This window comes from Dendronephthya gigantea, unplaced genomic scaffold, assembly GCF_004324835.1.
Source record: "Dendronephthya gigantea isolate DGI-Jeju-01 unplaced genomic scaffold, DenGig_1.0 000056F, whole genome shotgun sequence".
Classification (NCBI taxonomy): Eukaryota; Metazoa; Cnidaria; class Anthozoa; order Malacalcyonacea; family Nephtheidae; genus Dendronephthya; species Dendronephthya gigantea.
This window is the reverse complement of record NW_021163066.1, coordinates 1,224,910-1,242,085: the sequence shown is the minus strand read 5'-3', so window position 1 is coordinate 1,242,085 and position 17,176 is coordinate 1,224,910. Positions and strand designations below refer to the sequence as shown.

The following is a 17,176-nucleotide window of genomic DNA, read 5'->3' as shown; positions in this document are numbered from 1 at the left end:
TTCAGTGTGAGCTAATGTTACATACACTTCAAAAGTTATCAGTCATTTTATACAAAACATGTCTCAATGTTTAAAACTGCTGATTTATGCAAGTTGAAATTCAGTTCTAAAATTATGCGGCAAGGGAACGTGAGTTTACAATGTTTTTTAGCACAAAAGTTAATAAAAGAGTTTCCCAAACGATAGGTGCTTGATGGTAGAACTGCAGAAGAACCTTCCTTTCGCCGTTGTGTTTTGCCAGAAATGAACGGTGAATGGTTAGCAAGTTTATCGTCATTTCATCGTCGAATCAAGATGCAGAGGAAATTGAGATCACAACTGCAATGCAATATGGTTCAGAGAAATTCGTAGCCATTTTTCGATACACACAGTTTGTTTCTCTTTAATCTAGTGTTCCTTTATTCGACCATACACACTCATCATATTTCCTTCAGGCGTGTGACATGGGGGGTTGAATTACCCTCCCCCCCTTTTACACCCTCTCCACAAGGTCAAATTTATGCCACCCGGCCAATTTTGGGTACAGTAATCCGTTTTAATAATTTCCGTGAGACACTTTCAGCGACTTTAAAAGTTCATAAGTATCTCTTTGTGGCTTGCATCACCACAAGATCTAACGACATCTGTCAAACTTCATTAACCAAGTGTTGCGTGGAATTTTAAAAACTGAAAGACGAAAACGATATTATTTTTGTCCAAATTGAAGATCCATTTGCGAATTTTTGCGCCAAAGTCGTTTTCCTAAAGCGGGAATGATGAACAACAAGGGTTCATGGTAAGAAACAATAGCGAAATAATTGGCATATTTTGTTTGGTCTGTGATGGTGAGTAATGACTTTAAAAGGATCTTAAGGCTGTTTAAAGGTGACCTGCTCACCCACGCATCAAAAAAGCTTCAGCCAAGCAGTTAATCATCTTATATTTTCTCACTTATTGTTCATTCAATACACGGAGCCTTGTTTATCGTCATAGCAACAGTGATGGCGTGATGCTGCTATGGTTTGATATGGCGCAGACAATATTTTTAGACATTTCGACTTAACGTTGAAGAGCGCGAGCTGGGAACGAGTTACAAGTAGCAGATCTAAGCAGATCTATATATGGCAAGTGGCAACCCCAAAGGGCTGACTTCGGAACTCGGTCAGTAAACATAATATAAACCGTATCGGAAATACAATAAACCAAACGCCAAATTCCTCAGTTGACTCGCTTTTTCCTACAAGTTTTAGGTGACAGCGTATAGTAATACCATATTCCAATCAAGTTCGAAAACAGCTAAAGCTTTGCTAACTAGAATCAAGATAGATGTTTCTGGTTTGTTTCCTCTGGTTTGACCCATCACCAACCCCAATGAGGCCTCTTGTGAAGGCGTTTACGGTTCATCCGTTTCGAAAGCATAAGTTTACAATTCGTTTCCCATATCATAATTCTTCATTCAAAACGTCTGTTTTGTGAAAAACGTGTTGGTATGAAATTCAGAGAATTATCACGCAGGGCAATAACTGCACATGAATTTGATTGTCAGATTTTTCCGTGCTGAGCTATTTTTATATATTTTTAAAGCCATTTCCTAACTATTTGCGTCATGAAATTAGAACCTTGCCTATATAGTATTAAAAGGGTAACACTTTAGAAATATATAAAAAAAAAGCAAAAGTAGGAAGACGAAGTGCGCTTTTAAACGTGAGGCATTTGTTTTTGCAAATAAAACAAGGGTGCAGCAAAGAAAAAAACTTTAAACCTATTTTCAAACCAAATAAATAAGATATAAACCACAATAAGGTAAGGTTCTATTATTTCATTTATTTGTTCCGGAATATCATCGGATCATCCCGGCTACGTGCATTTCCGACGTTCCTCACGGGAAATGACGAAGCCATTTCAGGGGGAGTGGAACGACACATAACACTTGCTGCTCGATAGGGAAGATTTACACATCTTTTTAGAAAGTATGGTTGCAATCTTTTTGCTTTCGACGGCAGATACAAATAATTTGAGGGCTTTCGAGGCTTGGCGGCAATAATTCATGCATATACGCGCCCTCTACTAGCGCGTTTCGTTCAACAGAAGGCCATCGAGGCGAAAGCGAGTGACTGAAAATCTGCCGGAATGCACGGTACGGAAAATTTCAAGGAAAACATACACGAAGACTATGACATCGAAGATGAACTTGGAAGGTAGGCTGTCGTTTTAAATTATCGTTAAAGAGGAGACCAGTTGTGTGGCTAGAGGTCTGTTGCTTTCAATTTTCCCGAAAGCGTTGTGATTTTGCTATTCTTGCGACAGATTGAAATTAATGGCTGTACTATGGGGCAATGAACTCGGCCATGTTATTAGCGCATCGGGATGTAGAAGAGTCTGTCGCGATAAACATGTTACTCTAATGTCTCTCTTTTTGTTTGTTTTTTAAAGGGGACAGTTCGCCGTGGTCCGTAAGATAGTCGAGAAAGACACCGGCGATGAATTCGCGGCGAAATATGTGAGGAAAAAGCGGACGGCAGCCAGCCGCAATGGCATGACCAGGAACGACATTATACGCGAGATAGAAATTTTGCGCATGGTAGATAATGAGAAGATCATAAAAGTACACGACGTATATGAAACTGATAGGGAGATTATATTGATCATGGAATTGTGAGTATAACATTGATAGTTTAAAGATATTGTCTGACCATATGACGAAGCGCGTTTGCTATCATTAAAGTGTAGTGTACTTGTGTACCAGCAGCGTGCTTCGAATTGCCCTGTAAAAAATTGTACAATTCGCCCCCAAGTTTGTCATTTCGTCGCAGCAAAAGCCGTGTTTTTTTCACCTAGGCTCCGCGGTGGTGAACTCTTTGATTATATCTCGAAAAAGGACTATTTGACCGAGGAGGAAGCCATTGATTTTACCCGGCAAATTTTACAAGGCTTACAGCATCTACACAGCCGGAAAGTGGTGCATTTAGATCTGAAGGTAGGTTTTGTGTTACACGAAAATTAATCAAGAAAGAGATAGCGTAGGGTTTAGAATCAGAGATAGATCTGTCCGGAGATATTTTATTGTATAATATAAAATTTATGAACCGTATTTATTTTGCCATATTAGCATATTTTGACAAAGTTATAAAGTCATTTTGTTGTCATTAGACTGTCTACAATGGAATTCGCAATGTCTAGAACGGCACAAAATCAACATGAAGCAAATTTCTGTGCGTTTTTGCACGTAAATTTTGAACCTAGGGCACCGTTTTTAAAGCGAAATGCTTTTGCCATTTTGAAGTGAAAGAAACAAACGATTATATGTAAAAAACCGCGGTCTTCGTGGCTAGGAAGTTTAAAGCTCATTCATAATGCATAATTACTCGTATAATCGAGTTCTATGATTGCGATTTGATTGAAAAATAAAACGCTTTCACGACGGTCTGGTTGTATAAAATTTGGCAAATACTCGCCATTGCCAAAAATGGTAGGGAAAACACAACCGGGTTATGACGAAATCTGTCGATTTAGCTCGCTAACAGAGAGCTAAGGACATTCAACATTTGTTGTCCAATTAATGTTAATTTTTCTTTATTTAAACATTTTCTCAATGATCCGAAGCCTAGTATGACGGGAATCTCGAACATTCTTTTAAACCAATTTACCTGCAATAATTGCTATTTTTTTGGCTCGAAATCGAGAATACTTCTGTTTTGTAATAAAAATGTAAACATTGCGCTTCGCAAAGAAGCCTTTGTATTTTCGTACAAGGTGGGATGATATATGCGATTGTCCTCTTGCTAATATCGAAACATCGATTGCCAATCATGTATTAATTCTTTGCACTATAAATAGTGCACTTGTTGAAAAACATTTAAGATATTTTGTTAATTTTGCTGAAATACAACTGCTATTAATACACCGCCCGGGTCTTGCAGTTAAATGTTCGCCACGCTTTGCCGTTTCACGTCAAATAAATTCATGTGGAAGGCTTTGAGCTCTTTTGAAATGTATTCCATTGAACGGTGCGCCATCGTTTGGTGTTTTAGTGAGCTTAATCGTATCAAATTATCGAGGAATTTTGTCTTTAGAAAATTTATGAAAACACATCTATCATTTGACGTATAAAACGGTTTGTAAATGGACTGGTTTTTGCCGGAATTTCGGCTACCCCTCGCGAGGTGAACAAACGTGGTTGTACTGTTATAGTTATTCTCTACAATGCATGCCATAAAACGAATTTAAAAACATAGACAGCACAGCCAACTAAGGTGACATGCCTTTCTCTGCTCGCAGCATGAGCTGGTCGCGTGTGGTGCGATTTTAGCTTAACCTAAACCATAGCTGCTTATAAAATTTAACAGATAGCGTCTGAAATATTAGCAGCCGTTGGACGTGGTTTAGCAGGCCGATTATTAAATCTCGTCGCACGCTGATTTTTTGCCAAATTTAGCCACTCTGAACCCACGGTGTTGACACATGCGCTCATGATAAAAGACATAGCAAAACGTGGAATGTTGCTGGACCCCTTGCAGCTTGCAATACAAACAATTTGTCAGCTTGCTTGCTTTGTCTGATAGCAATGCGAAAAACCGTGGCAGAGCACATCAGTGCAACGCTGAATTCACCGGTTTTAATGCAAGATTCCTCCCTAAAACATTGTATTGAAAACATTCAAGCATTTCTGTATAAACACCAAGCATCTTCAAGCGTTTCAGACTGAAATGCTTTTCTCGAAAATGAGTTTGTTTAATTAATTCAGTGAGTTGACTTGCTTAGGGTGTTCACATGAAAAGCAACCTTTCCTGAATCTTGAAATAGTACCAAGTTAGACTGCAAACTAACCTAGTTAGGGATTGGACAATTGCCAGTTTCTGTACTGAGTTATGAAGAAAATTTGCAGGATTTATACAGCTTATGTAGAACAAAGTTCATGCAAGGTTTTGTCAATAGCTAACAAAAACAGCCCTACAAACTGGTGGCTAGTTTGCATATTTGTAGTGGGAAATACAAAGCAGGTGTTACTGTGTACATTGCTGCCAAGCACCCTATCATCAAATTGCCCACAAACAGTACTGTACCACTTAGAAATTGTCTGGAATGAAAGGGATCTAAAGTAGGATGCATCATTGCCAAGCTAAAAATAACTATTGACTTACAACACTTCAGTCTGTTTGTCACATTAAGTAAACTTTTCTCTCCAATGCTGTGTAAATTATTGCCAGACCTGACTCGAAAGCTTCGCATGCAAGAATCCCAGAACTTGTGTTCAGGTTGACCTGTGTAAAAATATGCGTTTTCTAATCATGTAGATCAACTACACATTTAATTTAAACTGTCAAAATGCAGGTTTATCTTAGATTGATTTATGGTTTGTTGGATGTACTAACTGTATGTGGGTTGCAGATAACCTTGCCAGGCATTAAAAAGCAATTAAAGTCTGTTTGTTCAGTCTTTCAGACACTATGATATGCGTAATGAGATTTCTGGATTAGTTTTAAGTATTTGGATTGAAATATACCCATGTAAGGCACAAAGTAAAAGTGCAATTTATCAATACTTTTAGCAGCGAAAAGGTTAAAATATACAATTCTTTTTTTCATGAAAAACAATTTTGTACTTGTGTATCAGAAATTGTTGTTTTTCTCTTATTTAGCCTGAAAATATTTTGTTAAAAAACACAAGAAGAAAAACCATTAAACTGGTTGATTTCGGTCTGGCTCGAGTCGTCAATGAAAATGAGCCTGTTCGAGAAATCATGGGAACTCCTGAATTTGTAGGTAAGATGCAAAACATACCATTTGTGAGAGAATTTTTAGCATATGTCAAAACAAGTATACTTTCATATTAAAAAAAGTTATCTCGGTCCTTCTTATTCCTAATGAAATTACTGTCATCAAATTACACATCCCCTCCCTCTCAATTGTTTTATTACATTTGAATGGTCTCAGAGTTTTAAATTGTCTTCTGATAAACTTTTCCCCCCTCTTGCCTTCGCTCTTGGGACAATTTGGCAAACTTTAAACACGACTACAACACTTCGAATACAGACCTTTTAGCAAAATAATATAAATTCTACCTTTAGCCAGAATAGGTCCAGAATCCTACTTTTATGAGAATCTAGTTTTAAGAGTAAAAATGTTCTGTTTTCTAGCCCCTGAAGTGTTGAATTATGATGCAATCAGCACAGCAACTGATATGTGGTAAGTGAGATGTTATAATGATAAAGTATTTCTATAAATATCGAAGTGCAATCGTCTGTTCGCTTTCCTGTTACTCAATTCAAGACTTTTCTCTGCAGGGCCTTGGGAGTTATTGCATATATTCTGTAAGTTATTAAAACAATTTGTTTTGTATATGCAACTTGTAATTCTGTGTTTTAGCAAGTTTTGACCATTCATTCAAGAGCCAGTTTGATCTATAATTAGGGTTTAAAACTGATATATTTCTAACACACAAATTCGTCTCCCCAAGGCTAAGTGGTGCATCTCCATTTTTGGGTGAATGTACCCAGGAGACCTTCACAAATATCATTCAAGTTGACTATCAGTTTGACGAGGAATATTTCTCGGAGATCAGCGATGAGGCGAAAGACTTCATTCGAAAACTTCTTGTGAAAAACCCAAGGTATGAAATCAATGAATGAACCTCGAAATCAGTTGCTCATTTATGCCATTATGGAAAGCAAGTGTAATATCTTACAGTGCAGCGAGTCATGATATCTAACATGAAGTTCTTGAAATTTTTTTATAATTGCATTAAGGCTGCTTTCCACTTAGCTACGCGTTTTTTATACGCACATACACGTACGGAAAATTTTAACATGTATAAGGATTTAAACTTTTACGTGCGTGTACGTGCGTATGAAAAACGCGTAAGTTGAAAGCAGCCCTTAGGGTGATTCTCTGGTCACACATGTGTGTGACATTGCTGTCTCTTCAGGCTTCATATTTTGCATGTAACAAAATAGAATCGCATTGTCACGTGTGTGACCAGAGAATCACCCTGTTAGATATCATGACTGAGGAAGACTGAGAAAGGAGTACGTCATTTAAGTCATGTCATATGTAGTTTATCACTTGTTTTTTCCGTTTTAGGAAACGAATGACCGCCCACGACTGCTCCCGTCACCCTTGGGTTGAAGAGGAGGTGGGTGTTTTGTCTTTTGATAAATTCCTTAACTTCCCTACCCCACAATCCCCCTCCCTCCCTCCCTTCCTCCCTCGTTCCTTCACCCGCGTCTCATACCATTTCATACACATTCAGGTTGTTGATAAAAAGAAGAGGCAGAGAAGAAGAACGACCCAGATTTGTACGTTCAACTTCAAACGATTTGTCGCGAGAAAACGATGGAAGGTAATCGATCTCCAGTATTGAATTTAACATCGTGAAAATCTAATCTGCAAGGGTGAAAATAAAACTTATTTCATTCTGGAAACATGAGCTTAGGAATCTTCTGTAGAATGTAGAATGGAGTTGTTTGTTTTTTTCTGTGGTATTTTCTATCTCCTTCGCGATACATGAAATGCTCTCGCATATTTTAAAGGAAGGCCAAAGACTTTTTGTAATCCCGATTAGGAAGTAATGTGATGGATTAGCATTAAGTCAAATCTTTAATCATTGTTTAATCTGCTGCAGATGGCTTATAACAAAATCCGTGCAATGAACTTGATTGCAAAGATGGGAATCAGGCCTCCGCCAGGATTCATCACTGAAATTCCCCCCATGGTTGAAAAGAACGGTGAAAGTCCCAGCCCAGAGGTACGTTTAAACGTAAACACCGCCCAGGGGGACCAGAGGTGTTAATTGTCCAGTTTCATATTGCGATACGCTGATGCAATTAGCATGCACGCGTCACAGGCGCATGATGAAATTGGACTCAAAATACTTCACGGTTACGTGGGTTGAAAATTCTTTGTTTCATGACTGTTATTTCTGGCAATTGGCTTGGAGATCTCTATCTAAAAGAGTAGGTGTAGCCGTTCTGTCTGACTTTTAGTGCTTTTAAACGGATCTAGTGGCTCCTGGCAAGCAAATTTCCGCTAACCACGCTTTCTCCTGCCAGAGGACCGATCGTTGACACATCTCAACTGTTCCTGGTTTCAATTTTGGGTGTATAAGATCTCCACTCAAAAGACCCCTTTAACAAGTAGAAAATATCTTAATTGTTTTGTGTGTTTTTTAGCCTCAACCTGTGGAGGAGAAACCAGCTCCACATAAGGACCACAAGAAGAAAGAATCTACGATTCATCGCAAGAAACATAAGCATCCAAGCTCTTCGAAAACTCCCGTCGAAAAAACCGATTCCCTCACGTTGAAGACGATGGACATCGATATCGGCGAGGGACAAAAAGGGGAGCCTGAGCCCGAACCTGTTGACGAAAACGAGCCTCCGGAAGAAGTCGCTCCCAGTCCCATGGTCGAAGAGCCGGTCAACACGGGCCCCCTGACGAAGCGGGAAAAAAGACGCCTTCGCGGTCAGCTGCGGACGGACGAGATTGCGAAGTCGAAGAAAGTGATCGACGCGAAGCAGGTTGAACGCCCGCCCGATGACGCGGTAAACGGTAGCGAAACCGCTGAAAATGCGCCCGCGATGGACGTCGATGAAACGCCGCCGCCCGCAGACGAGAAGCCAGCGGAGACGGTGACTAGCACGATGCAAATTGACCACAAGCCCGCTGCCAAGACGCCAAGTGGTGGGGTTTTGAAGAAGAGCAAGGCGACTCGAATCCCAAGCACGGAAGATCATTATTTTGTTACGCTCAATGCAGCTCTGCTTCAGCAGGACGATGCGTTTTATTATTCTGGTTTGCAGCCGACACGTCAGCATGGGATTCTCAAGCACTCCGGCGAAACGAAGAAAAACGTTTCCGAAGTGAAAATGACCCCGTCCGAAAACTTACCCCAGGTTTTCAACGATGTACCGAAAGATTCCGAAAGCGTTCCGAAAGATTCCAATGGGTTGCTAAAAGGTGCCGAAGAGCCGCCGAAACCGGTCGCGAATAGGAAAGTCTCCGAGTTCACCACGGTTGTCGAAGTTCTCAGCGGAGGAGGTAGACCGCCTAGCAGTGATTACCCGGGCCAGGGGGGAATGGTTGTCGGTCTTCAATTAGACAAGACCGTCGCGCATTCGTCCGAAAAAGTGACTGGTACCGACAAGAAAGCTGACGTGCCAAAGACCGAGAGCAAACCTGCTCAGCCCGATTCCGATCCTAAACGAAAACCCTCAGGAAAGGAGGGCACCGCCCCGCCTCTTAAGAAACCCCTCGCAAAAACGGATAACACCTTGCAGACGAGAGATTTCACACCTCCCCCGTGGCAGAGGAAATCAAGCAGAGAGAATCTCAAGCCATCCTCACAACCCGTGTACGGTGTTTCGAAAATCTCGCTCAACAGAAACCGTTTCGTGTCGGATGACAAACAGCCCGCCTCGAAGTCCCCGACCAACGCGCCGGCGACACCGAAATCTTCCAACGTTCTCGGAAAAAGCAAGCTTTTCGAAAAAGAAGCCAATCAACCGGAACCCAAGAAAGCAGCCACAACGAAATCCGAGCCAGAACTGAAAAACCTCGCATGCGAGATCAACTTGGACGATAGCCCGGAGAAAAATAGTGAAAGCAAACCTCGCTCCAATAGCCAGGCAAGAGTTCGTTCCGACAGCAAGCCTAAGGTTCTCTCTGATAATGAATCAAAATCTCGCTCGAACAGCCAATTGAAAGCGCAGTCAAAGACGCGTCCAGACAACGCGAAGAACGAAGAAAATAAAGAAAGCAAGTTTACTGCGAACGCTTCAAGATCACGGTCGGGAAGCCAAAGAAAGGACGACGGGATTACGAAAGTTTCGAACGGCGAGAACGCTAAAAAATCGAAAAATAATACGCCTCGAAGTACGGAAGAAGTTTCACCTTCCACCACTGTCCAGGTCTCCGCCGGGAATGAAGAAGCGGAGCGGGAAACTGGGAAGGAGGTTAAGGAGCAGCTGTCTGGTTCGGCGACTCGCAGTTTGACTGAGGTTACGGTCATGCCACGCGCTAATTCGGATGAAGAGAAAACAGGCGGTTTTGACATTATGCTTACTGTTGCCCCGCCGCCAACTGACGAGCCCTCGCAAGAACCACGCGCGGTGTCCTCGATGAAAACGCGATTCACATCGACATCGTCCTCGTCGTTGCCCGACCCGCGCTCGGGACTCGCCAACGGCAAGCTTACGTCATTGAGTACCAACGATATGACGTCGCTTTCAACGAGGTACACGCCGCAGAAAAGGGACTTTTCGAAATACCTCCAAAATGAATCATCAAAATCCATCAAGACCACCGGAGTTCCTACAAATACCAAAGCACCCGGGTGGCAGCTGAAGCGAAATAACCCTCCGAATACAACAACTACCCCTCCTAAAATCACTGTTACCCCGAAAAGTCCCAGTACAGCCACGACTGTATCGGTTTCACCCGCCGTAAAATCCGCTACAGCAAAAGTTCATATGTCGATTCCAAAAGGCAAAAAAACTGCCGTAAATTCAACGGTGTACATACCAACACGATCCTTCGGCTTTACGACGATGACCGGTAATCAAACGGAACTTACCGCAAAACCTTCGGAACCCGATGATTCGACGAAGTTGAATAACAATGACGAATCGAAACGTTGGTCCCAGTCTTCGTATACGAGCGATCGTTCGGGAAGTTCCGCTTCGTCCGACGACGTAGTCGCCGAGAACAACGAAATAAACCGCACGAATTCGAACGAAAAAATTAGCATAAAAGATCCTGAAATTTCGCGGCAAATTGAAAATCATTCTGAGAAATCGAGCCCAGTTACGCAACGAAAATGGAAGGCGAAGCTCGTCCTTCCGGAAGAGTCCAAGAAAGTGCCTTCGGCGCAAGATCGGGACACTCGGATATCGTCGACAAATGCGCCTCGGAAGAATAAATTCTCTAACGTGCGATCAATGTGGGAAGGAAAATAGGGTCTGGTATCCTGCAAAAAAACGCGTGTGCTAAACACGGAATTATTTCATTTGAAATACGAACAAAGTTTGTAAAATATTAAGAAAATCAATTTAGCGGCAAAGTTTGATATACATATATAAATATATATATATAAATCGTATTTTTATATGAATTGTTAGGAGATTTCCGCTATTATAATTTATATTAAATCTACTATAAAGAAGGACGAGGACAATTGCACAGACCATTCTATGAATTTCACTTTGACGGACACATGAATGATGAATTATCAGAATCTTTGCTGTCAATGTATTTTGGAGTAGAAAGTTTTGGGTATCAATTAGATTATTTGCAAAGGTTTTGTTTTTATTTTTGAAATTTGAAGATATTTTTAACGTTTTTCCTGGTTTCGTATGCAAACTGTCTATTTAACCATCCAGTCATACCACTAATAACATGCAGATCAGTGTAAGTTTAACCAGTCCAGTGGGTCGAATCATTGCAGAGTTCAGTGAGCCATTGATCTCTGCAAATTTACTGGATAGTTACGCCAGGTGACGATCGTTTGATGTAAGATGACGTTTTCCATGGTTCCAAACTTCGCGGGCGCTTCCTTGGTAATTTTATTGCTTTGATCCAAATAAACATTCGGAACTCGATCGATAATTTCCAAAACTGAGCGTTTTTCTTTGCATTTTACGCTCTTCGGAGGCAAATGTCTGCCTTTCAAGGACTGAAGAAAGAAATCAGGGTTCTTGAAAAGGTTTTCCATGCGAAACACGAGCGTTTTCGCGTAAAAGCGAACGGTCTGGACGAGCTTTCCTGTCACTTCCTCGGGGCTAATGGCGAACAGTTTGTCATTCATTGCAATATATATGTGAGTTTAAAGTGCTTGAAAATCTCTTATTCCTCCATTCTGTACTATGCGCTTTATAAAACGAGTATGTTTAAACTGATTGAGAATTATTTAACAGGAGTCCTATCCGTGTGTCGTCCCAATGTGGTTCACGGAAAGCGACGAAAACTCAGTGGTCGATTCTGTGGAAAAAATCGGTGGAGAACAACACGGAAACGTCGAGAAATTGGTTAATATTAAACCTTTTTTTCTTGTTTTTCCTCTACCAATCCTAGGCTCTCCAGGAAGACAATTTGGGCCATTTACAAATTCGTATATTTTAATATTATAACGCTGTCTGGCCGCGTGTCCTTTGCATAAACATTTTCCCCTATGTACACAGATCAGGTGTTCTGTACAATATAATATCAATTTCTCTTTCGCTCTTTGTCTTTAGTTGACCAAAATGACGAGCCATCTGATCGAAGAGTTGTGTAAAAAGCAAGATTTGGAGGTTCCTGAAGTCGTGAGGGGTTTAGAAAACATAGAAGTTGAGGTATTTCACTATTTTCTAATGTTCATTTATTTAATAAACAGGTCGTAAACTCAATAGGATACTGAGCCATTGAGTTTTAAATTATGCAGTTTTTAATGAGGGATTATTAAATTCGCTACTCTTTGAGTTTTACATAGTTTTATATGACCTATACTTTTCCATATAAATTGTTGCTCAGAATCTATGGCATAAATCAACAAGCATCTGTAGTTTAAAAAAAAAACCAAGTACATGTTAAGTGTGCTTAAAAGCAGGGCATTGGAAATGGTTTCAGGACAAGGATTAGTTTTCTTGGGTCTATTTGGATGTTGTTGAACTAGGGTCTCTTGAGATAATCTTTGATTGACATAATGCTGATTTGGATAGAGTGAGCTTTGACTTAAGAGCTAGTCAATGTTTTCCACAAAGAGGAAACTCTTAGTGCAGCTGAGATGTGCTTGACAGCACTTTTCACACCTTATTAATCTCCCTGTAAAACTCGTATTTTCATTGAACTTTGCACACTAGGCTCACATTCATCCTTAGAGCTGCTCCCAAGGGCATTCCTGAAAACAAATTTGCTCCCCATATCTCTTTAGATTTTATAGCATTTTCACACCCAAGATCACATTGAAAACTATCCAATTTTGAAGTGTGCGTATTTGTCCTTAAATTGTGCTTCTCAAATCAACTTGATCTTGAGCATTGCTCCCTATGGCTTCCTAGTCACCTTTGATAAAGAGCTATTTTTAAAAAACAGAAAATTATGCATACTTCAATACTTCAAATACTGTACCACATTTGAACTCCTTCTATTCATTGGGATAAAATGATAGCAATATAAATTGAAGAATTAAAGCTTGATCATATTATCAGCCCATCAGAGAGATTAGAGCTTATTGTACATGCACCACTATCCTTTATGCTTTAGCCTTAGTTCTGCTTCACAGTAATGTTCGTCTCCTCTCTTGTAGGAAGAGAATGACTGCAACGAAGAAATGAGCAAAGATGAGGATGATGAAGAAGAAATATTGTACGAAGAGGTTAGTGATATTCTAATAGATCCAACTGTAAGCTTGGGATAGTTAAACGTGCACCACCTCAAACAAAGACCTGTTTATTTGCCTACCTGCAGGAAGATACTGAAGAATATGATAATTATGAAATGGGCGAGGAAAACAACAGGTTTGTGTGTTTTTGTTGTTTTTGCAAGAGAGAGTAGCAGCTCATGATTTGAATTGTTGAAGTCGCTTCAAAGTTCATTAATTGCAATTAGTTTATCATCGTTTTCAGTCAAAAGAAAAGTGAGGAACTAAATGGAATTAGTAAAGAGAATTTCGCCGTTCTTGAAAAATTAAGATTGAACCAACGTGATGAGCACCTTAAGGTATTACTGAACAATACTAGCATGTTATAACGGTACTACACATATTTTCACTGTTTAATTGGAATTTTTTGAGATATCCTGATTAATATTGCAATTGATGTGTTTCATTGATAGGGTACTGTGTCAGGTTCTGTTCAAGCCAGCGATCGACTGATGAAAGAACTTCGAGAGGTGTACAGATCAGATAGTTTTAAAAAAGGTATAGAATTATGTTTTATGCAGCATACAAGCAGGTGATGGGTCTTAGAGGATGTATTGTACATAAGGTATCCACATTACCACCCCTCTGCTACTCTCTCACCACTCCCAAGAGCCATTGCACATGGTGAATGAATCCTTGTATGTGGAGCATGAAATATTTATTGTCTGTAGGTTTATAGTAAAAAGTTCTATGATAAATTGCTGCAAGATTAGATGGACAAGAATATTAGCATGTTTTAATAAGGCTTATCAACCAAAGATGAAATAAAATCATTCATCTATGTTATATTTCTAGGCTTATACCATGTCACACTAAATAATGACAGTCTTTATGATTGGATTATCGAAATACTAAAGTAAGTAACAAGCGTTAAATGGGAATTCCATTTAGTATATGGAATGAAATTTGACCAGTTGTTGACTGTTTGTATGGAACACCACAGATTGATTGTTCATTCTAATTTTTCTATCAGAGTTGACCCAGACAGTTCACTTCATAAAGATTTAATACAACTAAAAAACAAAGGCGGCAAAGGAAACATCACCTTAAATATGACTTTTACTGTGAGTGATTAAAGCTACATACATCTCATTCTGTCATTGACATCTATTAATAGACCACAACTATTGACCATTCTTGAGTTCCTTCATTCTTTCTTTCTTTTTCTTTAATTAAGCAACAGGATTGTGAATCTTGAATTTTGAGTTAACTAGAGCATTTAATAAATACTACAATTAATTTTCTCTCTTCCTCTCTAGGATAAATTTCCATTTGAACCGCCTTTTGTTAGGGTCATTTGTCCCGTGCTCAATGCAGGGTAGGCTTAAATTTAACTCAAGTATGCTTCATGAACAACATGTATTGTCCATAAATTTATCTGACAGCAGGTATAATTACTCTTGTTTATTTTCAAGGTATGTTCTAAGTGGCGGTGCTCTGTGTATGGAATTACTTACAACACAGGTAACTATGTTTAGTAACAGCACTCAAATTTGTCATCCATGGTTGATGGTAACAATGCAAAGTTTTATTTATTGTCTTAGGGTTGGAGCAGTGCCTATAGCATTGAGTCTGTGATAGTACAAATTTCAGCTACACTTGTAAAGGGAAAAGCTAGGATAAACTTTAAAGAAAATGATAAGGTAAGATAAGTTAAGCTTAAACATTTGTTAAGCATTAAGGTTGTATTAAAATGTTTGCACACGTATTGTGTATTTGTTGACATTCTAAGCAGGTGCATTATTGTTTTAATTTCAAGCCGGATTCATATAATATGGCAAGAGCACAACAATCCTTTAGATCACTGGTTCAAATTCATGAAAGAAATGGTGAGTAATTTCATTTCATGTCATTTTTGTGATGAAATAATCATCCTATTATCAATTTACCTTGGGAAACAGTTTCCCTTCATTTAAAGAAAACAGGTTTTTCCGAAACTTTTTTTATTCGTAGGTTGGTTTACGCCACCAAAAGATGAAGGTTGATAGTCCAAATGAAAACATTTATTCCCTCCTCTGTACAGTTGCCCGAATTGTGTCCAGCCCTTCTGGATTCATCAATACACATTCATATTGCTGTGTTCTTAAATACCTCTAAAAAACATCCAGCATTTGTAAAATATTTACACAGATTTAAGTTGGGACATGTCTTCAATATTGGTAACTTTTGGCATTCTGTTTTGCCTGAGAATTCAAGAAATATTAGAATCAGAATTTATTATTTTTGATGGGAAGACAAAAGATATTGTAGATAGCCTGTATATCCATTCTGATGTTGTAAAATGTTTGCCCTCGAGAAAAATATGCAAAAACTCAAATGCACATCAGATGTGAAAATAATAAAATTGACTTTGCATACAGATTGCGCATTTAGTACAACTTGGAAAGTGTTGTAACAGAGTCATTTTATAAATACATGTACATTCTTTTCTTAAGTTTGTTGCTTCTGTAAAAAAGTATGATGTTCAAAGGTCTGCAGTTTTGCCAATGAAGGCCTGAAATTCAGACAAGCTTGTTAAAGCCAGTTTTTCTGAGAACGAAACATCTGAAAGTGTAGCAATCCTTTCTAGTTGTGATCCATCCACCCTATCAGCGATAACATTCAAATGTTTTAGATAGTTATGCCTATCTTTGAGCCGTTTTAACGAGCATTGCCACACCCTTGGGCATTGGGCAATTTCTGGCATTGAAACACTCATCTTCCGATAACAGTAGTCAAATTTGCTTTTGACATTTTCCTGACTGAATGTCAGTATGGATGGTTGTTTGATAATGATCTTGTGCAGTTGATTTTGGTAAAAGCCAATGGTATTTCGTAGGAAATGTACTTTTTCCTCAATCGATGCGGATGTGCATGTTGAAACAAGCGCTGGGCATTTTGTGACGATCTTCAGGACATCTTTCACAGAAAATGAAGGATGGACTTCAAGGTTGTACAAAACCTCAAGCTATTAAAAGAAAGATCATTTTTGAGAGTGAAATCAATGGGCAATAAATGGCAATAGACTCATTTCTGTGGGCTGCACAGCTGTGTTTAAGAAACCCTGGGTGAGAGGTTAATTTTCAGTATACCACAACCTGCCTGTATCAGAACCCATCTCCCCTACTGATCTTAAAACAGAACTGGACTAGTGAATTGCTTGCCTTATCTTCCAAATTGTCTTCAATCTTTGATGTTAATATTCCAGGTGCCTTCTTCAACATGGTAGCAATAGCCTGTTCTTTCAAACCAACCTTTCTCAATGACCAGACGCAATGCTCTATTTGCTGTTCGTTAAGTAGCAAAATCCGAGGCCGCCTGGAAATCATCCGACCAACGTCTGATGCATCCAGCCCACAAAGCTCCCCCAGAAAATCCACATTTGACCTAACTCTTCCATTCAAGTCTTCCAAAGGCAACCTAATTTCTTTCTTAATTTTCTCTATTTTTGCTCCAATGCTAGTCAAATACATCTCAGCTGGTTTGATACCAGCCAATTTTGCTCTGTCGACTGCTTTCGAACCTTTCAATGCTTTGTCTCTTTCTGACCAAGATTGCGTTATGCAAAATGATCTCTTTTGTACCTTGGCAATGGTGCACATGGACGGATGGAATATTTTTTGCAACATATTGTATCTTTGTAAACATTTCATAGTTTGTGGACGTTTGGTCAATGAAACTTCAATATATGCACCAAAATAAGAAAATTTCTAAACGTTTCTACAACTCTTTATAATTTAGTGAACGTACACATTTGTACAGTGTTGATAAAATTAGTCCCTTTAAATGAGATTCGCTTTAGTTTTGCAAAATAAAGTAATAGGTG

At 39.3% G+C, this 17,176-nt stretch overlaps 3 protein-coding genes across 3 annotated transcripts; 2 read left to right on the top strand and 1 right to left on the bottom strand.

Annotated features, from left to right (window-relative positions):
- The first annotated feature begins 1,891 nt into the window (after positions 1–1,891).
- On the top strand, positions 1,892–11,266 carry LOC114529414 (striated muscle preferentially expressed protein kinase-like). The gene is made up of 11 exons (XM_028551222.1): positions 1,892–2,177; positions 2,413–2,634; positions 2,818–2,956; positions 5,618–5,741; positions 6,116–6,164; positions 6,263–6,289; positions 6,436–6,588; positions 7,059–7,110; positions 7,228–7,317; positions 7,600–7,722; positions 8,147–11,266. Exons 1-11 carry the CDS (start codon positions 2,110–2,112, stop codon positions 10,928–10,930), a joined length of 3,831 nt encoding a protein of 1,276 aa, XP_028407023.1. The 5' UTR covers positions 1,892–2,109; the 3' UTR covers positions 10,931–11,266.
- Positions 11,267–11,529: 263 nt separating this feature from the next.
- LOC114529468 (ubiquitin-conjugating enzyme E2 Q2-like) lies at positions 11,530–15,781 on the top strand. Its single transcript, XM_028551288.1, has 14 exons — positions 11,530–11,790; positions 11,888–11,998; positions 12,206–12,304; positions 13,258–13,326; positions 13,419–13,468; positions 13,577–13,670; positions 13,785–13,869; positions 14,167–14,227; positions 14,345–14,435; positions 14,631–14,689; positions 14,787–14,835; positions 14,916–15,014; positions 15,131–15,200; positions 15,325–15,781. Exons 1-14 carry the CDS (start codon positions 11,629–11,631, stop codon positions 15,354–15,356), a joined length of 1,131 nt encoding a protein of 376 aa, XP_028407089.1. The 5' UTR covers positions 11,530–11,628; the 3' UTR covers positions 15,357–15,781.
- LOC114529469 (transcription termination factor 3, mitochondrial-like) lies at positions 15,695–17,118 on the bottom strand. Its single transcript, XM_028551289.1, has 2 exons — positions 16,515–17,118; positions 15,695–16,318 (listed from the first exon to the last, which is right to left on the bottom strand). The coding sequence occupies exons 1-2, from the start codon at positions 17,001–17,003 to the stop codon at positions 15,836–15,838; spliced, it is 972 nt and encodes a 323-aa protein (XP_028407090.1). The 5' UTR covers positions 17,004–17,118; the 3' UTR covers positions 15,695–15,835.
- Positions 17,119–17,176: the final 58 nt, after the last annotated feature.